Source organism: Pelecanus crispus, chromosome 12 (assembly GCF_030463565.1).
Source record: "Pelecanus crispus isolate bPelCri1 chromosome 12, bPelCri1.pri, whole genome shotgun sequence".
Taxonomy (NCBI): Eukaryota; Metazoa; Chordata; class Aves; order Pelecaniformes; family Pelecanidae; genus Pelecanus; species Pelecanus crispus.
In genome coordinates this window covers 21,287,095-21,312,473 of record NC_134654.1, presented here as the reverse complement: position 1 = coordinate 21,312,473, position 25,379 = coordinate 21,287,095, and the positions used below count along the sequence as shown (strand labels likewise).

The 25,379-nt window shown below is 42.0% G+C and overlaps 1 protein-coding gene across 3 annotated transcripts; it reads left to right on the top strand.

Annotated features, from left to right (window-relative positions):
* Positions 1-25,152, top strand: LLGL2 (LLGL scribble cell polarity complex component 2). 3 transcript variants are annotated; one of them, XM_075719612.1, is made up of 25 exons: positions 1-75; positions 6,425-6,522; positions 7,522-7,603; positions 8,874-8,989; positions 9,608-9,766; positions 10,559-10,721; positions 10,912-11,044; positions 11,845-11,899; positions 12,074-12,228; positions 15,596-15,813; positions 16,315-16,382; positions 17,343-17,496; positions 17,605-17,709; positions 18,001-18,293; positions 18,524-18,677; positions 18,997-19,147; positions 19,836-19,952; positions 20,493-20,659; positions 21,404-21,668; positions 22,370-22,523; positions 23,209-23,246; positions 23,723-23,770; positions 24,313-24,355; positions 24,593-24,647; positions 25,083-25,136. In XM_075719612.1, the coding sequence occupies exons 1-25, from the start codon at positions 1-3 to the stop codon at positions 25,134-25,136; spliced, it is 3,120 nt and encodes a 1,039-aa protein (XP_075575727.1). The 3 variants fall into 3 exon arrangements, with proteins under 3 accessions (XP_075575727.1, XP_075575726.1, XP_075575725.1); XM_075719611.1 differs by having other exon boundaries at positions 24,590-24,647; XM_075719610.1 differs by lacking the exon at positions 24,593-24,647 and having other exon boundaries at positions 18,524-18,704; positions 25,083-25,152.
* Positions 25,153-25,379: the final 227 nt, after the last annotated feature.

The window sequence follows — 25,379 nt, the reverse complement described above, 5'->3', positions numbered from 1 at the left end:
ATGAGAAGGTTCTTAAGACCCGGACATGATCCAGTGAGAGAGAGGCTTAAACGCGACCTTTTCCAGTTTAACAAGGTACAGTGCTTTCCTCAAATTTCAAGGCATATGTGTGTGAGGCAAATCTATCCTGAACCACTGCACAGTATAAAGGGAAGGAAAGACTACTTGAGTGTGGGTGGAAAAGTTAAATTTAAGATAGGCAGTTTGTTCTCTTTTTCAATTCTGTCCTTTTTTCCCTGATGTGCCTGACTAGTTTTCTTTAAGCTCACAAGCATGTTCTCAGTTCTGGCTTTCCTTTTTAAGAAAAAGGATATTGTCATGCCGTTGAGTGGCACTTGCTGAAAGAAGAGATCTTTGCAGCAGTTTTTATATACTCCGAGTGTTCCGTGGTTTGTCCTGCTATGTGCTGTGACTACTTATGTTATAGGTAATCTTTGCAGTACCACTGTGAAAGTAAATATTTTTCTAAAGATACACAATAAGACACAGCTTATGATGCAACTGAAGCCAGAGTACTTTGTCTGTGATTATACTTTGGGTTTATAAGTATACCTCTGTTTTTCAAATGTGAATTTAAGTCTGTGGTAGAAATGTGGTAGCACCTAGGGAGCACAGTGGCCATTAATAATGAACTTGCTATTACCTTAGTCTGAATCTGTATCTAGTTTTTTTCCTTCCCTCTGTGACGAGGAAACGGCAATGGCTGTGCTATCTATCCAGCACTCTGGGCATTTTCTTTTGAGGCCTGGCCAGGAACATAGTGCTTTCATCTTTGTAAATGCCTAGTATTAATTCATTGCTAGGCTAGTGGCTACTTATAAACACCTTCCTTGGGTATCAGAAATATATTTGTAGGTTTTGTATTTCCAAGGTTTAAATGGAATTTTGCTGAAAAGTATGATGGGTAAATGATGTCAGCCTAGGAAATAATCTCCTTGATTCATTAAAATCCTAGTGTAGATACGTACTTAAAGTGGAACTTGGATATTTGAGATGAACGATTTAATGTAATTTGGTACTAAACCACACCATTTCCACGCATACCTCCCTCGCACTGGGGAGACAAAAGGAACTCGAGAGTGCTTCAGGCCTATTTTCTGCTTGCTACCATAAGGAAACACTAGTGCAGATGCAGTAAAAATTTCAGTAAATGAAGACCAGGATTGAGTTGCTTGCATATAGCTGAATGCAATGTCAGCTTCAGAAAACATCCAAGGGATGGGTCAGAATTGCTTATGAGCGTATAAAATTGTATATACCTCGGAAAAACCTTTGCTGTTTCAGGGATGTCTCTTCCTTGAATATGCCTTTCTCTTATGAGAATGTTTGGCCAAACTTTACCTGCCAGAGACAAACTAATTTGGATGATGCAAAACAGGGTTGAGCGAACTAGCTTTTGCAGCAGAGGGAAACTTCCAAATATATTACAAGTTGGCAACAGGATTTGTGACTCCATTTGATTCAGTCCTGAAGGTAAATATTGCATCTTGTTTCTAGGGAGACAACTACTTTGGACACTTCCTAATGGTTTACTCTCATTAACAACTTGGTAATTAAAGGCCTTGCAAATTGCATTTGCACTTTTAAGCCACAGTAACTTGTTCTTTTCTAACAAGAATCGGAAAGGGAATGAACATTATACCATTACATTATACCAGAATCTTTTACATTACAGTTTTTTCTTGCATAAAGGTTTTTATTTCCCCCCAAGTTTTGTGTGTCTCATTCCAGTATTTCCAGAGATAATGGATTATTTGAAAGCCTCTACCCTTTGATACAATAAACATCTACTCACAGCTAGGTAGAATGAGAAGATCTGGGAAAGTCAGAGCTTAATTCTGGCCTGTTGAAGGTTGTGGCTTCAAGGAGCTAAGAAAATAGTACTTTCTGTGCCAAGACTGTCCTTGTCTAACGTGCTAGTAAAGCAAGCACATTAGTGCTGGTAAGCAAGTTTTTAAACACTTGTTATTGGAGGTCTTTGAAACACTTCTGATTAAGAACCTGCTTGGGAAATAGTTGGTGGGACTATAAAGTTGCTGATCAGAGAAATTACATGGTGTATTTGCACCTCTTCGGTGTATGATGCTGGTAGTGACTAAATGGAAGGTCTGTACCTTAAGAGTGCTGGGGGGGTTCCTGCCCTCATTTTATTGTTTATGCTGAAGTTGAATATGAATGCATGATGCCACACAAGTTTAGTGTTAATACAGTGGAATGTATTTGGCCGTGCTGACCTAGTAATGGACTTCAGTTAAAAAAGTCTTTTTAGTTGGTGGTGATGGATTTTTTTGTTTGTTTATTCCCTCAAGTATAAATAGGTTGCGATCTTTTTACTGTTTCCCTCTTACATTTCTGTTCCAGATACGAGGCGGTCCAGATGGTTTTAAAGGACTGATTGACCACTGGACTAGCTCTTCAAACTGTCCTCAAACTTGTGTTTGTTTCAAAAAAACACCATCCTAAATTCTGCTAGTCACTTAGCTTTGCATATGTGTTTCTCTGTATGAGTAAGAACTTCCCATACTTGTGTGTACCTGTTGCAAGAATCTGTTTTTAGCTCAGTGGATAGAATGAAGGATAAGGTATGTGGACTTGGCAGTTTACTACTTTAAGTTTATCCTGCTTTTGGAAGTAGTATTTGGATGCCTTTGGCTCAGTGCAAGCCCTGCAGAGCAAACATGTTTGGGCTGGCATTGTCAGACTAGATGATGGGTAACACACAGGTGAACCAGCCTGTCTTACAGCTGAATGTTACCAAACTGGGAACATTGCACTTAATTTATTGCTTGCTTTTTTTTTTTTTTTCTCTCGCCTATTTTCAGTCTTCCTAACCTGTTGCTAATGGGTGTGATGGATAGCTTACCTTAAATCTGAATTAGTGTCTATGCAAGGTAGATTTAACACATACAGTCCTCATTGTTTCTTCAGAAGACATATTAACAAAGGTACTGGGTTTGTATTACCTGTGGCTGGGTTTGTCTCTGCTTTGTCATAAAACAATCTGAGAGGAGAAGTGGAGAGAAATGAACGAAGGAAGACAGCACTGAATTTCATCTGCACAGCTTTAGTGTGGGCTGGGAACAACTGTTAAGTTTGGCCACATTTTTCCTGCAATAAATATGACTGACACAAAGCATTTCTGTTAGTTAATGCTGCTGACATGAGGCTTACTTGTACTGAGTCTGACAAATCTGTGGTCTGAGGAAAATGAATATGAAAGCTCCTACCTTTCCTCAAAGAAACAAAGGCCCTTTTGAGAAGGAGGGCACATTGTGGGCACTCCAGTTTCTTATTTCAGCTCTGCTGAAAAGGCTCCATTGTACCCTCTTGCCTTCTTCCCCCCTCCCTCCCCCTTGCTGGGTTTACCTGCTGAGCAGGTGAAAGGATTGGCTGATGAGAGCTGCGGAAGAGAGGGGAGGAAAGGAGGCCAGCCAAAAAGCTGACTTGATGTGATTTAACAACTGGGTGTAAATAAGTGCAAGAAAAAGATCTAGGTAATCGGTACAGTGAATGTGAATGCCTGGCCCTGGTGGTGTCAAATACAGCCAAAAAGCCACCCTGATGCTTTTCTTGCCCAGCTGTGGAAACAAATGAACAACATAGGAGGGAGTTATCTTTGTTACGTCTTATGGGCATCTTGGTTGAAGATTCAAAGCTATCAGAAACCATTAGTACATTTACTTTACTGCATTAAACAGTTGTGTAACACTGTGGTTGTTACTGATACTCTCTTGTGCTTCTGCATGCAGTACTATTTTCTGCAGTGGCCTTCTATTACTAACAGTTTACCCCTGGATGTAATAGTTACTGTAGCTTTGGGATGGGGGGTACTTAAAATTTTCTGTTGAAGGAAAACCTGGAGAAAAAATTACTATCCTATTATTATTACTGAATGGTACACACTCTGTTATGCAGTTCATAGGTCTCATACTTGAAAATTAAAGCTTTTATTGACTTGTCTGATGTGTTTACAAATTAACACATCAAAGCCAAGTTATAATTAGGCCAATATTAAGGCTAGTATTGACAGCTTCCTAACAGGCAGTACAGTATTGTATGAGTCATGGTTTTCTATTATGAGAATTATGGCTAAAGCCTTATCTTCTGGGCTGGAAGACGTCTCAGAATAAACACAGTTTCTTATTGAAATTTCATTGAAAATGGCACCTAGTTGTGCTGATGACATGACAGCGCGGCAACTGTGAACAAGTTGAAAGGAATTACGCTGGTGTCTCCCTAACAAGTTCCTCGCTTGTTTGGGGGAGAGTGGAATGGTGTCTATTGCCCATGTTACACCTGATTCAATTAAATGTCTGATCCGTTGTTAAGATAACGTTACCTTGAATCTTCTTCCCAGAATTGTATACCATAGCTTCATACTCCCACAACTTTGACAACTAGGAAGCTTTTCTGTGTTGTCTCAGTAGGTACAGAGAAATTCTTCTTTGCCTGTGCTGGTCTAGAAAACTGCCCTGTTTCAATTCTGAGTCCATAGATAAGTTCCTATTTTCGTACAGTCTCCTCTAGGAAGTTTTATATGAGTAGCTAAGCAAAGGTTGGTTAGCAACAACTTCAAGGGTGACATTAAAAAGACTGACTTCTCAAAATTCATTTTTAATAATGCAAACTTAACACTTAAATAACCTTCTTGAAATATAAATAAGTAAGGCTGGGGATTAAGTTATCATAAATGGAAATAAACTCAATGGTCTTGGAGCCAGTAGTACTAATCTTAATTTACTACATATAAATGGTTAAAAATTAGTAACTACTCCTTTGCCCAGTCTTATGAGTTGGCAAGCGGAAAATTGGGAAATGCTCCAATATTTCCAATTTTATATCTTCTACAATGTCTCATATTCCCCTAATAGGACCTCAGACTGGGGTAACTGATGATTTAGAGGAAGGAGGTCTATTTTTACAATTTATGAATTGTGATCAAATGGCTAAAACTGAAGCAATCTGGCAGACTATGGAGTCAGCCATATCCTCCTATGCCTGTGTCTTTTGAGCAGGAACAGTAAAAGGGCATTAAACTACTTTGTAGCAGCTGGGAACACCTCAGGCTAATGGCATGACCACAGAAATGAAACTGGCTTTATTTGGTTCTCCTGCAAGGGATTAAGTTGGGAAATCACTGTGCAGGAAATAAAGTCCAGGTGTTACTATTAGGTTGAATAAACCATAAAGCCAAGTGATGTGGTAGCTCTGTCTCAAAGACATGATGGAAATGAGGATGGGAGTGAGGTGCAAGTGCTTGCTTCTGTAGATGGAGGGTTCTCTGATTCTTATTTTTTTGCATGAACGGTCCTCAGACTGTTTTGTAACAAATTCCAATTCTGTAGCTGAGCAGCTTGCCTTAGAAGAACATATTTTCTAGAAGCCAGGACTGTAAGGATAACAACATTTTCCAGGAAGTAGCCCTATTAATCTTTGGGCACACAAATCCCTCTTTACATGGCTATATGTTGTTGAACACTCATGCACACTTGTTTTGTCTAAACAATGATAGTAACTGTATATTAGCACTTCTAAAAACTTGATTGAGCTATTTTACAAGCAGCTTGGTTGCATCCTGTAAGTTATAGCAGAATATTATTCCATAGTGTGTAAATGCATTGGCCATGTTAAGTGTGGTGTGTACAACATGCTCCAAATCTTCCTCTTGGTGTGGTGTAAATTGTACTTTAGGGAGGCCACTAAGGCCAAGCAACATGCTGCTCGCCATGATAGTGACTGACATCTTTTTATTACCGAATGGCTTTGAATTAGCCTAAGGTGGCCTAGCAGGCTCCGGCTCTCATTAAATTCCAACATTCCTTGTACTGCCTCTGGAAAATGGATATCAGTTACATTAGTTTTCCTGACTGCCCCATAGGAAATCTGTTTAGTTTTCTTGATGAGCACTGATGTTAACTCAATAATTCTTCATAGCTTTGCACTATTTCTTGGTGTCAATCAACAAGAGGAGGTCACAAAGGCTGACCTGTGTGGAATTTGGCAGATAAAGCTGACCTTACAATACACAGTATTTGTGTTGGACTTTGAAACTGGTTTACAGAAGTAGAGTTGATGTGGAGTGATGGAGTATGTTGTGGTGACTGAGTAAGATGTGCTTATGCAGAGTTATTTATAATCTTAACATAAAGAGCTGATTGGGTTACTGTTTTCAGAATATTTGTCTTTCATTTCTGTTACACCTCTGCGTATCCTGGCTGCAGAGCAAGGGGTTCTTGGAATAGATTCATCCTTAGGCTATTGTTCAGCAAATCTAACCTGTGTTTGAACACTTTTCAACAGAAAAAGCTGCCATTAACTGCTGTATTTCAGACTGCCATGCCATATTTAACTTCTGGTTTTTATCTGTATACAATAATGCCCATGAAACATGCTGTTGATCATGATTTTTCTTTCTCTCTACCAGACTGTGGAACATGGATTTCCCCATCAACCCAGTGCACTGGGCTATAGCCCATTTCTCCGCCTTATGGCCATTGGAACGCGATCGGGAGCCATCAAACTGTATTCTTTCAAACAACTTTGACTAGATTTCTCTGACTGCATCAGAATGTGCAACTTTGAAGACACTGTAAAAAGTTAGGCGAAGTATAAATTTGCAAGTAAGGGTTACTGGAACATTGGAACAGTTTGCCTAGGTTTGAAGTGATGTTGGTCTGATCAGAATGGGATTATCTTGCCAAGAGCTGAACTATAGCTCAAACAGAAGCTGAGCTGATGCAGATATTAGATAAGACTCTCTGCTCTTGCTATGCAGAAGGTCGGACTAGATCTGGCTTAACTTTAGCAGTCCTTCATGTTGTAAATTCCAGGGTCGTTTAAATATTTGGGGCAAGGTTCGTTCTTTTTTTTTTTTTTAAAAGCAATTCTATTTCAAAGGTTAAAACTGAAGTCAGAAATGCTTTCAGCTTCCTGAGTTTTTGACCATCCAGGCATTAAAGACCTAAACATTGAAGGTGGTGACTTTTTTTTAGCTAATGATGTCCAGTCTGATTTTTGTGTATATGTGAGGCACTGAGGTGATTCCCATGGCACGGTACCAGCTAGGCAAGCTGTAAAACAGGCATATCACTCAGCCCAGAAAGGAAAAGTTGGTGCGCTCTCTGCCTGCTTAATCATTCATTCCTGGTGTTGTTTGTGTTCAGAGGCTGGACTCCACATGCAGGCACTAGCCATCTGTCTCTTGGTTACAAATTAGTTAAGCAGGATTGTAGTGTCTGGGAAACCACTAAACATCTCTGAAAAAAACCAGGGTCCAGGCACCTCTTCTGCATATGCTCAAAAGATAAAGTAAACTTCCACGATCTCCTGTAGTGTGTGTAACCTGCCACAAGCATATAAAATCAAAGTAGACGTGCATTGGTTCTTTTCAGTCCAGATCACTAACAGTAAAACATGGTTTCAAACTAATCTCTTTTCATCTTGCTTGCTAGCAAGCTTCTTATCAATTAATTGTAGCTGTGGGTCATCCTAAATACTGTAGATCCTCAACAAACTCTTCAGATATGGTGCTCCTGGGGTGGAGTTCATGGGTTTACATGAAGAAAACAATACTGTAATGCAGATTCACTTTATACCTGATCAGGTAAGTGTATTTTCAGTACCTCTGCAACTTATGTATACCTCTCTTAAACAGCTGTTGAGTTTGTTCCAGGCAACTAGGCTGCTATTACCAAGTATATTCAAATGCTGCTTGGTTGGGAATGCTTACCCAGTGTATTTTGTGCTCTCAGCAGCACTTGTTGCTGTGGAGATGCTCAGTAAAACTTAAGAGTAGCTTTATTGTTTGTAACTGTTAGTCATTTATCTCAAGCAACATATTGGGAATGGTAATAAGGCCAGAATAGTTCAGGCAATCTGCTGCAGAAGCGAGAACTTCTTTTTCCTTTTGCAGCCCCTATTCTTCCAGTAGGTCTGTGTGGTCTGTGTTTTGCAGAACAGATAGAACAGTAGCTGCTGCTGAACTGATTTAATTGTTTTCAGGAGTTCAGAACAGTACTACTAACCTCACAGGCTGTTAAGCTTGTTGCCTTTGTGTTTTGGGGTATTGAATTTTGCTCCTGGGGATTGCTGAACAGTTATTGCCACAAACTAAAAATAGGAAGGAAGAATTTTCCAAATGTCTGCTGGCTGTCTAACCACTTTCCCTTCCTTTGACCGGCAGACTGGTGTCTTGGCCACATACTTTGTTGCCTGATGCCCCCAGTGTAGCACGAGTGGCCTCTTTATGAGAGGGATTTAATTCTTGAGGTGGTTTTGGGTGTCTGTTTGCTTAACTAATGGTATAAGCTGAAACTCCCGTGGGGAGTGTTGCACCAGGTGTGGCTTCAACAGGTAAAATGCTTCAATTTGAGCATACAGCCAGCAGGGCTGGGCTCATAAAAGGACTCTGACACAACCCTCCAGAATGAGGTTGGACACAAAGAATGCAAGGAGTGTGGTGTAGTAGACTGTATCAGCCCCACCCAAAGCTGGGGTGTGTTGCAGCAAACCACGCTGAGCGAGAAGGTGGTGAGCTAACAGCCTGTATCTGCCTGGCTGAGCTTTACAGCATAGGCTGATCTTTTTCAAGAGCCTAAACCCTTGTCATCTGCCTCGGTGATAACCTGTGCCTTTGTCCTATATAAGAGAGTTTTCAGCCTTTAGGCTATTTCTTGTCCTCCCCCAGCCCCCAAATCCCTTGATGTTAGCTAACAGCTTTGCTGCAGTATATACGCACCACTATAAAGAACTGTGGCTGGCTCCTCAGTCCTGTTTCAGCAGAGAATTACGAACAGCAGCAACTTTATTGCTAGATTTAGTGTCTTATATTTAATATTATGATTCTGAAAAAAGCATGTTGTGTGGTTTTGTAGTGCCAGCTGGTGACATTGCTAGATGATAACAGCTTGCATCTCTGGAGCCTGAAGCAGCACAGCGGAGCATCCGAGCTGCGGGAGGAGTACCGCTTCACGTTGAAAGGGCCACCTGGGTAATCCGCAAGAGAGTTTTTGAGCTAGTTTGGGGATCAACAAGCAAGAAAGAAAATTCTGCTATTGTTCTAGCTAGAGCTTGTCCTGTTCTTACAGACTGTCACTCCTGTGAATCCATTAAAGGGGCATCCATTGAAACCAAACAGTTGGCTAGGGCCTGGGAGACAACCTGTTAAGAGTGTTGTACCAAAGTAAAGGGTGACATCTTTTTTTAATATCGTGCATCCACTTCTGTGTGTACAGGAGCTGTAAACCTTAAGATTAAGTAAATCTAAGCATCCCTTAAGTCAGAGTTTAAAATGCTGCTATGGTTTTAGTTTCACTTGATCTTGCCAGTTTTGGGTGAGCTATTTTTAGCTCCTTTGGGGACATTTAATAAGAGAGGCTTCTGTAAAAAGGCATCTGGGTCTTTGTCCATGCGCTTGTCAGAAGCCTTTTGATATAATTTATCTTAAAGCTAGTGTTTTCCTCCTTCAGAAAAATAATGCCTGGCTCAAAATCTCTGCCCATAAAATAAATGACACTTGTAAATATCCATGTTGAGTTGTTACTTCTCTCAAGTTCAGTAACAATAGTCATCTTGCATGCAGTTGATGAGAGTCTCTTTGCATCGCCAGGTCTTCGCCAAGTGCCACGCAGATAACAGCTGTCCTTCCCCATTCCTCACGGGAAGTCCTGTATCTTGGCACGGAGAGTGGCAACATCTTTGTAGTGGAGCTTCCGTCATTCAGAGTGCTAGAGGACAGGACCATAACCTCTGAGGCTGTGCTGCAGCGGTGAGTGAGCAAACAGGCACTGCTGTGTAGAGGTGGAATCCCATTAGCAGACGTATCCTTTGTTAAAATGTCACCCTAGATTATGTATTGGAGCCTCACTGTTGTGTTAAGCATTGTCCAAATCTGCATGACTCCTGTGAAAGTAGCTTTTGGTTCTGGTATCTGTTAAGTAACAGTTTCTGTCCTGGTCAACCCAGTAGTCACCGTGGAGGTATAGCATACAGGCAGAACTATACAAGACACACTTGGAATAAATCTGCAAACCTTCTGCCCTGTCCCTTTTGTTTACTTTTGCAAAAAAATGTTATGCTTAGCTGTAATTACCTATTTATTTTTTTGACCAGTGGCAGAACTTCTGATGCTGCTTTGTCTAAATGAGGATTTTGTCACTCTGGAGATTCAAGTGCTGCTGAAAACTGTCCTACTTCATGTTGTTGTTGCTTCCTACTGACATTTCCATGTTACCTTTATTCTGTAAGGGTCACAAGAGAATAGGGCAGGTGATCCAGACTGTCTTTACACCCCTGGGATCCAGTCCTGGGATTTGTTGTAAACCTCGGGTTTTCCCCGAAGAAAATGAGACTGGATGCATGTTCATGTGGCAGGCCTGGTGTGATGTCTTACATAAGCCTTTTCTGCTGCTTGAAGGATTCATGAAAAGATCATACTTATTCTCATCTGTTTGAACTTTTTGTTGCTTAATTTCCTATTCTTATAGCTTAACTGTTATTACAGTCATACTGGGTTGTACCTGGAATAAACTCTTCTTGGTTTTCTTTTCTGGTTCTGTAGGGTACCAGAAGATTACTGTAACAGGCGATCATGTGAATTGGTGGAAGCCCTTCGGGAGCATCCTAAGAACCCTGACCAGATCCTGATTGGATACAGCAGGGGCTTGATTGTCCTCTGGGACCTGCAGAATAACAAAGCAACACATCATTTCCTGGGTAGCCAGGTATTAATTCAATCCAGAGTCAGTTCAGCAGGGGAGGAAAGGCTCTCTCCTCTCAGACCACTCTGAAGACAAGTAGGTGCAGGGCGAGTCTGACAAAGCTTCTTTTTTAGTAAGAATGCATTGATTTGGGGGGGGGGGGGGGGGGGTAACAGCTCTCTGCACAGCAGTCATTGTGTGTCTTCCTCTTTAGCAACTGGAGAACCTCTACTGGCAGAGGGATGGCAGTAAATTCGTTAGTTGTCACTATGATGGAAGTTACACCCAGTGGCCAGTATCCAGTGACAACAGGCAGCCTGAGCCTCTGGAAAACCTTGTGCCTTATGGTCAGTAAGTGAGGCTTAATTGTTGCATATTCGTCTAAACACAAACTCATTTTGAGCTTGTGTGGGATATTTAAGTTGCGTTCTCCCCAGTGTTTAAACCTAATGGCAAAATGCAGAGCTGCCTTTTGAATGGATCATGAGCCTAGACTAAGGGATTTCAGTCTGGTTTATTTTTTTTCATGGATTTTAAGCTCCTTTACAAGAGGTCTGTCCTGAACATGGAGAGCAAATGCGTTGAAGAAATTAGTGTCCCTTATGAAGAAGTGTGTTGGTGATTCAGCTCTTTGGTTTAGTTCGTGTCCTGTTCGGCAGGAGTTGCTTGGATCTTCTGTAATTAATAGTGAGCTAAGTGTGCTTTTTGTCGACCTGAGCAGTGATGAAATGATGCCTCTGATTTGCTGAAACCCATCAAATGGGGATGACCTCATCTGTCAAGCATATAGAAGCTTCTAAAGCCCTATCACCTTTACATTAGTTTCAGGAAAGCCTGTGTTTTTAACAATCCTTTCTAGTTAATCAGCTTCTACAACAGCACTTCCACTCCCTGTTAGCCATCAGCAAAGTGGTTCAAAACTTCCCCTGAGGCTAAACCTTGTTTTGCTGAGGAGTACTGTGGTCAGGGTGTCCCAGAAGACTACTTGTCTGATGTGGCTTGGTCTGGGGAGGTGGTGGTGGTGCCTACTAATTCGGGTGGCTCCCCTTGACTTGGAGGCTGAGGTGACCTAGGAGAAGCAGAATAAGGAACTTCTTAATGTAAAGATGCACTTCTTGAATTACGGCAAACAACTCTGTTCTCTTAGGTCCTTTTCCTTGCAAGGCCATCTCCAAGATCTACTGGCAGACAACAAAAAATGGGTAAGTTCATGGTGTATCCCTTCACTCTCACCTGTTTAAAGACATCTAAAGGGTGCAGTGCGCAATACCGTAAGAGCCCTTTAGAGTAACATAAGAAATTTTTGTCATGCCTTTTTGAAATTTGCTTATTCTTGACTTCAGCATACACCACTCTAACTCTGTCTTTCTCTTAAGGCTTCCTTACATTATATTCCAAGGTGGGATGCCCCGGGCTAGCTATGGTGACCGGCACAGTATCTCTGTTGTCCATGGCAGTCAGCAAACAGCCTTTGACTTCACATCACGGGTGATAGACTTCTTTATAATCTTCAGTTCAGAGCCTACTGCAGGTATGTGATGAAAGGGCAATACTGAAGAATTAGGATAGCTGTGTATGCATGTGGAAATCTGCCTGGTATAAATAACATATGAAATGTGATAAGGAGGTCAATTGTTTGGGGGTTTTCTGAGACTTTAACAGAGAATCATAGAATCATTTAGGTTGGAAAAAATTTAGTCCGACTGTAAAAGAGATTTGCCATTTAAAAGTGAAGTGTAAAATACCGGTGTAAAGAATGGTCTGGTTACAGATGCCATACATTCCTCAAAAAATTAAGCTACTCTATTAATGGGAAAAGATCTCTTAGGCTCATGTCTGTGTAAGCTGGACACTGGACATAACCAGGTCGTGAAATGAAGATCTGAATATTGCTGTTTGGAAATAACACTTCAAAGGAGGCAATAATTAAAACCAGAATGTACTCCCACTGAGACACTGTTCCTTTTAATTACTACCTGGATTTATGACTAGGGCTCTGGGTAATAAATCAGCAAAGGGTGACATAGAACTAAGGGTCAGCATATAGAGAACTTAATTTACTGACTGCTGGTGAACATGAATGTAAACAGTTCTAAAACTGAATAGCACTCATTCCACAGCTTGCTTAGAGCTTGTCAGATTCTTGCTTCTGTTGAAGAGCTTTGTTGCCCTTACTTCCACAGTAGCCGTAATATTCTTTCTTTTCATGGAATTGTAAAGGATTTTCTCCAAGAACTGTTTGTCTAATGCTGGTGTAGTTCTTGCTTCTGGTTAACTTGAAGTAACTAAGTACAAAATGCTATTTCAAGCTCCACAAATGTGCAGTATTGGAAGTTGGGTTAGACCAAATCGCAGAAGTCTAGATGCTTTTTAGGAGCTTGTAAGCAAATCTTCTGTTACTAAATCTTCTTAGGCTTTCTAGTGTCTGGTTGGCCTAGTAGACTGGTTTCCAAACCAGTCCTGTGTGCTGCCACTGGTGGTGGTGACAGCTCCCAGCTACACACTGTGCAGGCATGGGCATTCAAGTACATCGATGCAGGTTGGCTCCCTCTGGCCTATTGTGCAAAGCAGACCACAGACCCAGGGGAGGGCGGTCTTGGGAAAGTAAGCTTAAAGAAACAGCTTTTGGATTTCCCCCTGCCTTTCTCACTGGACCTTAACAGACCCTTTCAAGTCACTGAAAAACCAGTAAAGAAATAGGCAGAATGTAACTGAGATGAAGTGCCTGTGTCTGTCTGTCTATTATAGCTTTTTCCCTACACGACACTGCCTTTTATAAGCATCTTCCAAATGTGCGGAACCTATAGGTCTAAATGTTCAAGCTTAACAATGCCATTAAACCTGAGGTACTGTTTAGCTTTTATCATTAAAGAAACTAGACCCTTTTACTTTTTATGAAGTTGTCAGAGCTGAGACTCTAGATGATGGAACAAAAGTCTTAAAGATGGAAGAAATCTGAGTTTTTTAGGTGAGAGATTGACTACTTAAAGTTCAGTTCCTGGATATGATTAGAAGTCCTTTAGGATGAAGTAACTGAACTTCACAGGTTTTATAGTTGTACTTCCCAAGGATTGAATTATGTAGTTAACATGACTTCTAGGGGGTACAGACAGGAGCTGCTAGAGGAAGCTGAAGCTGTTGTACTTAGATGAGGAAGTTTTTTTACAATAAAATGAGGTTTCTGTGGTTGACAGGATTCCTTGTGGCTGATTGCCTAAGCTTGGTGGATCTACGTAGCTTGCCTTGTTTGCCATTAAGCAGTCTTCCCTGCAATGGCAATACGAAGGTATTAATTGTATACCAAAGCCACTTAATTTAAAAAGCACAAAGCTTATGCATTGCAGCATGGTGGTAGCTGGTGACTTTCCACTACCCTGAATATGCTGTGGAAACAATTTTTAAAAGGCTAGCCCTTCCTGTTTTCTTTTTTTTAAATTAGCAGGTGGATGAGTGTATGGCAGTCATGACAAATTCTAGTATGCTTGCTACTTCAGCAACTTAAAATAGATTCTTGCCATAAGCAATGAGCTCGGATGTGTGCCTTTGCAGGGAAAAAATTGTTCAAGTGGAATATATTTGGTTATTGTTGGCAGCAGCAGTCAGAGTGTAGGGCTCATCATGCATAATGTAGTACAGGTATGATATTATTTGTTCTATTCAGAAGTCCTGTAGGCAACTGCAAATGACGGCACATAAGAAAGCAAAGTAAAACTGAATATAAAACATTTTTTCATGAAGAAACTGAACTGATTAGTGGTATTATGGCTGTGGCTAATCAGAGGTGAAACTTGGGGTGTCTAACTAGAGTGGTGCCAAGTACTAATTATTTGAAGTTAATTTTGCTGAGTGAACAGTGTTGGTATGTGCTTGCTTATAGACGTGCCTTCTTGCAAGTATGTTCCAGGTAATCAAACAACTAAAGAAGGGAAGTAAAAGTACAGGTTAGCAGGGAAGGTCAGTGAAAAGCTGCTAGTTTGCTTATGGCTCACTGTTTATCATAGCCCCTGCAATGACACATTACAGCTATGCATTCACTTAGATTTCTGTAGCTGTGTTCATCATTATTGGTGTGAACTGATTCGTGGTTTTGGTTTTCCCCACCAGTTGCTATTGTGGCTGTCTCGCAAACATTACTGCAATAATGACCTTGTAGACTAAATTTTTTTCACTTTAATTCTAGTTACAATGAAAAAATCTTAAATTCTTGATTGTGTCAGGTGTCATCTGTAAATTTACGTTAACAGATTTCTTGTGTTTGTAATCTTGTCTAATATACATATGAATATATATTAGATGATGTACACACTGTTTAAAAAAGAAAGTCCAGAGGATGTCTCACAGCATATGAGAAGCAGGGAGAATGAAAAGTAAGAGCTGAACTGTAAATACTTGTCAGTTCAAGCAGAGCAGCATTCTGCAGAGCCCAAGGCATTACTGTGTTTAAGCAGCTTAGCCTAGATGGGCTGTGGTCCTAACACAGTACTAAATGGGTCACTGCTGGGGTTTATGCATGTCTGTCCACCCCATGCTGTTAATTAGCTGTAGGTAAAGTCCTTTGAGTTCTGGCTGTGAATATGAGCTTGTGTTATTTAGCCATGTATGCTGGTAACAAATTTTTTTTTATTCTGCAGTGGAATCTATGAAAAGTCACTCTGACAGTCCCAGGAGTGGTGTCAAGAAACATGAATTTGCAGTAAATCTGTTTAGTATCTTGAAATCTATTAATGCTAGTGCCTCAATAGGCGCAGTTAACACAGAAGCATTTAGAGGTTTTGCCAACAAAAATGTTTGTGTAGAGCTCTGTGAATAACAGTTTTCAAATAAGCCTTACAGGAAGCTTGTTTCTATTAACCTTGGATGGTCATTTTTCTCAGCCTCAATGAATCTTATTTCTGCAGAGTTTGATGACCCTTCTGCTATGGTGGTGCTGGCAGAAGAAGAGCTGGTAGTTATAGACTTGAAAACTACAGGCTGGCCAGCAGTCCATCCTCCATACCTGGCTTCTCTCCATTGCTCAGCCATCACCTGCTCACACCATGTCTCTAACATCCCACTGAAACTGTGGGAGAGGATTATCAGTGCTGGGAGCAAGCAGAACATTCACTACTCGAATATGGTATGGCAGCTTTAAACGTACATGTGTTCCCATGCATTTAAGAACAGCATGACTGCTCAGAATGTGGGTGGTCTGTGCGGCTGACTGCGTGTGGAGGGACGAGTCCCAGCAGACATTGTCCTGCCTCTTAATAGGGTCGAGAAAGGCTTTTTCCCAGAGCACCACCAATACAGTTACTCACACTGGGGGATTAAAATGTGGTATTTTTTTCAGGCTTTGACAAGCTAGAAGGAAAGTCTGAGTGTCCCCAGCTGTCAGTGGTAACAAACTTCTCGTTTAGAAGCATGAAGCTTTCGGCACAGCTTCTTGAGGAAATGTGTAGAGTATCTTCTAAAAAGCACAGCTGGTGTCAGAACAGGAACATCTAATCCAAACAAAAGCTAACAGCATGGACTGTTTCACTGCCACTTGCGCTGAAGTTCATGCTCTCCTGCTGACTGCATATTCTCTTCACACTGTCACTGCCTAGGAAGTCACAGTCTTCCCTTACTGTATTTGTAGCCGTGGCCGATTGATGGTGGTACCAACATAGCTCCAGATCCTCCGCAGAGGGACTTGCTTCTAACAGGGTACGTACTTAACTGATAACAATCAAGGAACCCTTTCCAGTTTCTGTTCTTCCTTTTGAACTAACTGAGGCTTTCCCGTGAGATTGAAGTCTGCTCATCTTGTAGGGAGAAGGCTGCAGCTTTACAATACAGCTTCTCAAAGCTGGGCTGCTAGCTTTGTAAAGCTGACTGATACTACTACTTCTGAGCAAACGGGTCATGATGTCCACAGATAACCTATAAAGCTGGCTTATTTGTAGTTCTGACGTGTTATCCATTGCCCCCACAAACATCAATGTAGAAGTGCAGGCAGTAATCCAGACTGGTTCAAAGGGAGCAATGTAAAAGTGGAGCTTGATTTTGCAGGTTTTGAAGCATTTTTTCCCCCTACGTTACGCTGTTCTGAATCTCAAAAAAGAGGTTAGCTTGGGCTTGTGTCTGCTTTGATCAGCATGAACAGATCTAGTTAAGCGGTGGAAGTAGCTAGCAAGAGATTGTCTCATTGCATAAAAATGTATCATTTTCTTTTCAAAGCACTTTTAAGAATTTCAGTGGGCTATTTTTCAGACTACATTCTTTATGTTGGAAGAATGTGGCCAATTTTCACCTGGAGAACTAAGATTAAAGCTTGATTTCTTTCCCTCCCTCCCAGTATTATTAATTTTTGTTGGGATGAGTTGTTCCTTCTGTATGCTAAGCTTTTTTCCCTTTTCAGTGCTTTTTGGAGTAATCTTAAATTGTACACTGGTGTCAGATCATTGAGAACAAACCGGATTAAAAAAAAAAAACAACTTAAAATAAAACACACAAAAAAAACCCCCAAAATCATCTTCTTGAAGCTCTAAGTTGCCACAGCTCAGGGCTTTGTAAACAGTGTGGTTTAGTCTTTGGTTGTGTTTTTTCCCCTCTTTTATCATCCTTGTCTGCGTGATTTACTGTTCTCCTGTATGATGTGTGTTTCTGAAACCCTCCCCCATACAGGCATGAAGATGGCACTGTGCGGTTTTGGGATGCATCTGGTGTCTGCTTACATCTCCTTTATAAGCTAAGTACAGTGAGAGTATTTCTCACAGATGCTGATCCCAATGACAATATGAACACCCTGGGTGAGGACGAATGGCCTCCACTTCGCAAGGTAAGATAGCTGTTGCTTGTAGAAGCTTTCTGAAAACCTGAGGAGTTTTGATTCTTGTCCTAGTTAATGCACCTGCAAAGACCAGCCACTGTGTATTCTCTCGCCTAGGTTGGTACCTTTGACCCTTACAGTGATGATCCTAGACTTGGGATCCAGAAGATCTACCTGTGTAAATACAGCGGATACTTGGCTGTAGCTGGTACAGCAGGACAGGTATTGAAATATAAACAGTCATCATAAACCTTGCTTTCAGTGCAGATTGTCACAGTGCAACTTGGAGATGTGTTAAAATTGGAAATAACTCATTTCTATAGTGGTAAATTGATCCACTTGCTGGAAATGTTGTTTCATGGTTCTCTCCTTTCTCTAATCTGTATTTTAGACTTCAATGCTATTTATCAACCCTGAGAGATGCTGTAGTTTTGCAGCTGATGAGAGGTCCTGCAGCTTGGAGGACTGCTTGAATTGTAAAAGCTGTAGCAAAGTTTGTCCTCTTCCTTTCAGATACTGGTGATGGAACTGAATGACGAAGATGCAGAACATGTCGTGGACCATGCTGAAGCAGATCTCCTGCAGGACCAAGAGGGCTATCGATGGAAAGGTCATGAGAAACTAAAGACTCGAGATGGACCTGTTCGATTTGAAGCTGGTTTTCAGCCCTTTGTCCTTGTCCAGTGTCAACCACCAGCGGTGGTCACCTCATTGGCCCTTCACTCTGAATGGAAGCTTGTGGCCTTTGGTACCAGTCATGGTTTTGGGCTTTTTGACCACCAGCAGAAACGACTGGTCTTTGTCAAGTAAGTATCTTCTGTCTGGGAGGTCTGTGGTAATCCTCTATTAAAGATGGCCTGGAATTGCTAACAAAGCAAATTGTGGTAAGTGATTTCTCAAGAGCAGTCAGTCTGGCAAGAAGCCTTGCCTCATTGGACTATGTCCTTGAAGATCTTCAAGAATATATAAGCATGTTCTGACATTTGATTGCCACCCAGTAGAAAGTGACCATGTGCCAACTGTCTCCCTCTTTCAGGTGTACACTGCATCCCAGTGACCAATTGGCCTTAGAAGGCCCACTGTCTCGGGTGAAATCCTTGAAGAAATCCCTCCGTCAGTCATTCAGGCGGATCAGGAGGAGCCGGGTGTCCAGTAGGAAGCGACGAGGAGGTAGTGGAAATGCCTCAGAGGTGAGGGGCCCACCTTTTTGGGGTCCTGTCTGTTCATAGTTGGGAGCATGCAGAGTCCTAATTAGACTGCCTAGAGCAGGAGGTGGTCTGCGGTCCTCTATGGTATCAGTAGCTACTGGTATAAGGGCAAAAATGGCAGCTTCTGATGCTGTTAGATAAAATAGTCACATTTTTAGACAAAATGTATGGTCTGTAGTTGAACATATGATGCAGAATATACCTGTTCACTGGTATGATAGTGCTTTCCCTTTCTGTTGCTGCCATCTCTCTCTCTCCTATGTCTTTGCCTGACTGACAAAATATCTCTTGATCTTTAAAGGTGCAAGAAGCAAATGCCAAATTTGACCAAGACGCATTGCAGGAGATGGAACTGGCTCCAGTCCAGCGGAAGATTGAAGCCCGGTCTGCAGAAGACTCTTTCACTGGCTTTGTGCGCACCTTGTATTTTGCTGATACCTTCTTGAGGGACAGTGAGTACAAAAAGCATCTCTCCTTTCTTCCAAATGGGTTTTTCTTACTTCTGCCAAGGAATGTATTAGGATTTACTGCCAGGAAAATTCAGCACCTCCTGTGTCCTACTTTGTGCTATGCTGAAAAACTAATATAGAACAAGAGCATGTGTTGTCATGAAGAATTGTTATTTAGCCATTCTGGCTGCTGCCTAATCCAAGGCAAATAGCCGTTCGTCTTTTGGAGGCAGCCTTTATGGTTTTCAAATGTTCTGGAATGACATCTGACTTTTTAATATAAGCTTTTCCTTGTCTCATTACTCTAAAGTTCACCCCTGCCCCCAGAAGATCCTTTTCATTTTGGTGAGAATGGTTGTGGCTGGTTGTACATCAGAGCCCAAACTGATATCATGCACAAGTTTACTCTGCTCATATGCGATATAAATATGTGAAAACTGGATGCAGCAATTATAGTGTCTGATGGAAACAGCACTCTGTTCCCTTTATTTGCACGCCATGTCCTTTATCAGGCCTGCTGATGGACATGTACTGGGAAAAGAAGTGCTAAGAACCTGTGGTTTCCCTGGCAAGTCTGTCCTAATATAAAGATGTTTAGGATGTAAACGGAGGATGTGTAGAGCTAGTGGAAAGCAGTTATCCAAGGATGTCACAGATGGTGTGTTGCTCATCAGCCTTCTTGTTGCTCCAGGCTCCCGCCACTGCCCATCCTTGTGGGCAGGCACCAATGGAGGTACAGTCTATGCCTTCTGTTTACGTGTTCCTCCAGCGGAGAGGAGGATGGATGAACCTGTCAGGGCAGAGCAGGGTAAGTATGCCTTGTGAAAGCAAGGTCCTAATGGATCTCAGCTATTACTCGTATAAGCAACTGTTACATACAGAGAAGCAAGGTAGCTCAATTACTGCTGTTTATCAGTGAGAGTGGAGCTAAATGTAGCAGTGTCTGAGCTAAACAGTGCTCGCTGCAGCTAAGCAATGCTCACTGCAACAACTGAACTGAAGAGTAAGTGAGCTCCAGCACTGCCTTGGCCTCATTTCCTACTGACTTCAGAAATTCAAATTTGCGTCCGCTGTCATTGAAGTTTACCATCAAGCCTCAGTGCACATGTACCTTATTCTGACAGCTGGACCTGCTATCTTTATGTATTAATAGTTACTGTTTAACATGAACCAGTTCAGTCCAAATACCCTTTAACTACTAAATCTTTTTAGGCAGGGTTTCTATAGCCACACGGCATAGGTCTCCAGCTCTGAGAGGATGCGAGTGAGGTGCTAACATAGTGTCTTTTACTAGACTCCTGTTTGGTTTTTCTGTTTGTTTATTTTCCTCCTTATCTTGCTTGTCTAGCCAAAGAGATTCAGCTGATGCACAGGGCTCCTGTTGTGGGTATACTTGTCTTGGATGGACGCAGCACTCCCCTCCCAGAACCTCTAGAAGTAGCACATGACCTTTCTAAGAGTCCTGATATGCAAGGCAGCCATCAACTGTTGGTGGTGTCTGAAGAGCAATTTAAGGTAAGTCTCACCCAGGAGGTGCATATGGACTGCGCATAAAATCTGCTAAAGCACTGAGCACTGCTCAGTGGAAAGATAACTCTTGGGAGTGCTTATCCTTCTGTACCTGAATAACACCCCTGGGACAGTGTTTCTGTTTGGTGCAGTCCATAAATCAGGTGTGTGCTGGCAATTGGGTATTCAGCATAGTGATTTACATGTTGAACATAGAAATTTTATTCCTGTATTACCTTATACTCTTTGGACGGGGCTGCTTCTGCTTTTGGGAAAGAGCTTTTGCTGTGGTTAGTACAGAAGCAGGAATTGGTAGGCATTTCTATGAAGCAACTAAAAAGCTTCTTGTTTTGCACACTAGTCAGCATAGAAGAGAAGACTTGAAGTAGCTTGCTGTAGGCTGGCCCTAGTGTTTTAATGCGGAAGAGCGTGCAGCTAGTGTAAACCCTGTTCTCCTTCTGTAATAATTTGAAGCCAAATATAGAGGGGGGTTGAAAAAACTAGGGGAGAAATGCAGTTTGCAGCCTGAAGGGTAAAACTGCTTGACGTCAGAACAGAAACAGAGTCTAATGCTGACTGTAGCTGATTACTTTGCATCCCATGAGCAGGGGGCCGGGTTGACTCGGATTACACCTGTGTGTATTCACTGTGAATGAAAACATTGTTAAAGGAGGGAGCAGCAGATGTCCTGGGGTGCGGCCACTGCTATTGTGCAGGAAAGAGATGTCAGTGTTGTATTTCTATTGACAGGTATTCACATTACCTAAGGTTAGCTCCAAACTGAAGCTCAAGCTGACAGCCCTGGAAGGCTGTAGGGTACGAAAGGTGACGGTTGCGAACTTTGGCAGCTGCAAGACTGACGATTACAGTGAAAATGACCTGGCTGTCCTGACTAACCTGGGAGACATTCAGATCATCTCGCTGCCCTTCCTCAAATTACAGATCCGCTACCCTTGCATCCGCAAAGAGGACGTGAGCGGCATTGCATCCTGCGTCTTCACCAAATATGGCCAAGGTAAGGTGTGCTTCTCCCAAATCTTCTACCTCTCTTGTGTGTTTGAGACAATGGAAAAGGAATTACAGGGCTTAGTTTAGAACTGGCTGTGTATATATGTCAATATTACATAAATACATCCATTGTATGTTTCTGGCCAGTACCAGTTGCCAACAGGTACTGACACATGAATTAGCAGAAGTGAGTTTATTCCGTTATTGTTACTGAATACACTAGTTCTGGATGTGCCCCATAGGTAGCTTCCACCTGGCCACCTTCCTCTTGTCTGGAGTCAAGAGAATGGCTCTCTAAGCAGCAGGCACTGGGGAAATGGCTGCATTGTGCCTCCTATATGTGCCTGTGGTGGCTCAACACTCAAATTGCAAAACTGAGATCCAACATCCTATGGCTGCTGAAGGCAGATCGCTGCTTTGCAGTTCAGTTTTACATATTGCTATGCTGCTTTTCATAAGTGTCAGCACAGGACAATACAGTTATCTCTCAGGATAATCTTAACTTGCCCAGTCTCTAGGCTAACCAATCCTTGGGAAACTGAGATAATATCTTCCTCAATGATTCCTTCTCATTTACATAGGAAGAAATGCAAACCCTTTCTGCCAAACATAGAGGATGCTTAGATCTGTTCTTTTTTGGATCACCTCTAGTTCTAGAACTGTATTCTTGGACTTGAGAATTGCTTATAAATTCCCAATCATCTGTAGGTTTCTATCTGATCTCACCATCGGAGTTTGAGAGGTTTTCCCTTTCTACCAAATGGTTAGTGGAGCCCCGGTGTGTTGTGGATGTGCCAGAAGTTACAAGCAACAATCACGTGCACAATAAGTCTGGTGTGGAGAATGCTGCAAGAAAATCCAGGTAAAGTCTGTGAAACTCTTGCACACTGACTGTGTCTGAATAGTGAGATCTACTTGACTGTTTCCAACAAAGTTTTGTATTTTATAAAGAATGTCATCTTTTTTTTTGGTTGGTTTTTTTTTTTTTTTTTAAAGACTCTGAAGTCTTTGTTAACAATGTTCCTAGATGGATTGGCATGAGAAACATAACTTTGTCCCTGATGGTTTTCCTACTTACAGTACAGCTGGTGGGACAAAGTAGTGAAGCCCTGGCATTGGTATCCCTAAGCTAGAGTCATAAACTGTAAGCTCTGGCTTGCTTTACTTGTTCCCTAATGACGTATCTGACACCTGACTCTTGCACGCTTCAGGGGCTGTGTGTTACTGATGAGGCTGAACTGTTGCTCTGTGAAGAGAAATCCAGTGTTCCCCCTCTCTTCTTAGAACATCAGCAAATAACAGTAGATCTGACACTCATGGAGATCCTATAGGAATTTTATTCCAAAAGTTGAGAGATGGATGTTCTCTGGTGCCTGCAGACTTCTGCATTACCAACACATGATGAAGCCCTTGCCACATTCTTGTTCAACAAACCATTTAGTTAGCATGCACTGGAGCTTCTTGTAGCTGCCAAGAGTATAAATGAATTCTCTGCAAGCCTATGCCTCAGAGTCAGTGATTGTTTTCTGCCTCCTTTCCTTTTCTAGGGGATCAGGAAGGAGTTTGGGTGACTATGGTGAAGATGGTAAGCAAAAAATAATTGTACCAAATGCAGCATGGTGACATACAAACCTGAAACATCTTTCCTATTGCTACAGTTGATATTTTCTACCTTAGAAAGGGGAAAGTAAGGAGGGACATGAGGGAAACCTTGTGACCTGCCTGGACTCAGTAGTTGCTAGCTTTAAAGTAAGTTGCATGTGGTAAGATTGCCTTGAAGGGATAGGACATAGCTTCTGCTGGAAGAAAGAGGCTGTGGGAAGAGAAGATCTGAAATTACAGATGAAATCTTCTGTTAGCCAAACTAGTATTGCTGGAAAATACAGCTCAGTATGTGAGAGGCTTTAAGGATTAGTTGTGAAGCATTCAGTCAAGTCAAAAGGTACTTAACAGGGGGAAAAAATAAAATCCAGTTCTATTGTGGGTTTCCAAAACTGTACATATTTCATGAAAAAAGGAAAATATTGTTAGGTAAAAGCTTTTTTCCTGCTCTTTTTTTAGAAAGGAAGTCTGGGAGGCTGATGGAACATGCCTTGCTCAATGACGAAAGTGAGTGAGATGAAGTCTTGCTACTGACAGGGCAGGTGCCTTTCTGGGTGGGAAAAGAAAACAACTGCTGGGAATTTTGTGGGTTCCAGTACTTGGTTCCAAGGGATCTGCATTTACACAAGACTGGTAGAAATACTGGGTTTTCATGAATCAGTGGAAGTGAGGGGTTGGACAGATAGTCATGCCCTCAGGCAGGGGTTGTTCTACATAGTTGCATTCGCTCTTGTGATAAGAGAAGGATCTTTACTTTCCAGTAGGACTTGTGTAAAATGACAGCTGGAACAGACTGTTCCTTTCGGGCTCTGGTACACTGGGACTGGCAATGTTTCCTCTGGCAAATGGCTGCTTCAGTCCTTTATGCCAGCCTGCTCAGTAAAAACCTGGTACTGTTGAAGAGACAATGATGATATAAGGTCTGACCTCTGTGTTGTGAGAGGCAGGTTTTAAAGACTGTTCAGCTGGGAGGTGGAATGTGGCTAGGCTGCTGCCTGAAAGCAGGTCTCTGCTGGTTTGGCTCACTGCTTTAACCCTCTGCTTTCCAGAAGTCCTGAAGGAGATCCAGAGTACTCTGGAGGGGGGCAGAGGGTGAGTATCAACCAACTTCTGTTCCTAATGGGTGGGGCTGGCATGGGAGGGCATTTCTAGTTGAAAGCAGGGGGATGCCCAACACGATGGCACGGATCCTTGTGCTGGAATCTGGTCATGTATGTGTCCCACAAACTATCAAAGGGACATAGTAAGAGAGAGGCAAGTTCTCTTTCACATGTTGTCCCTTGATGTTTTTTATGAATAATGCTTTGTCTCTTTCTCTCCGAAAAGCAGGAGAGATCACATTCCCACATCCCAAAGGAACAGGACTCTGAGTATTCGCATACAGGTTTCTATTTGTGTCAACCCATACTGATCTAAGGGCAGGCCACACGGGCTTAGTTGGTCGAGGATGGGACTCTGGAGTTTTAATCCTGGCTTGACACTGTCACTTGGACGTGTTCAGTATCTCTGCTCCCATTCTGCCTATACAATAGAGCTAAGCTACGACCATGGGTGCGGGGCTTTATCTTGTCTCCCTAGAATACTGATGTTCAGGTGACAGGGGCTACGGAAGTGTAGACAAAGGACTACTGTTTGCAACGGATGCAGGAAGCTTGGTGGGATTGGTAACTGCTGGTGTCTAAGGATAAGTGACTGCCTGACATGCTCTGCTCTGCGCACTTCCTCTGGACACTACCTAATCCTGGTCTTCTGTCAGCAGCTGGGAGTGGATGGGATGATACTGCATTGCGATAATGAATCTTTTCTTCTGTCATTGCAGGAGCTATGCAGAAAGAAATTTGGCAAGAAGTCCGTTAGGACATGGACTAAGTAATGGAGGAGGTAAGTGAGGCTAAGGATATTTCAGGCCCAGTGAAGTAGCCAAAGGAAGCAGAAAATAGAATGAAGTTTGTTTATAAAATTTAGCTTATTTAAATGCTTTGTGATAGTGCAGAACTCTGGTCTGAATTTTCAGGATGGGAATCTGCTGGCTGTGTGAGATACTAGCACTGTTCAGCACCTTATGTGCTACATGAGTAAATACGCTGCATCAGCTTTAAAGGAAGAGATAAAAATC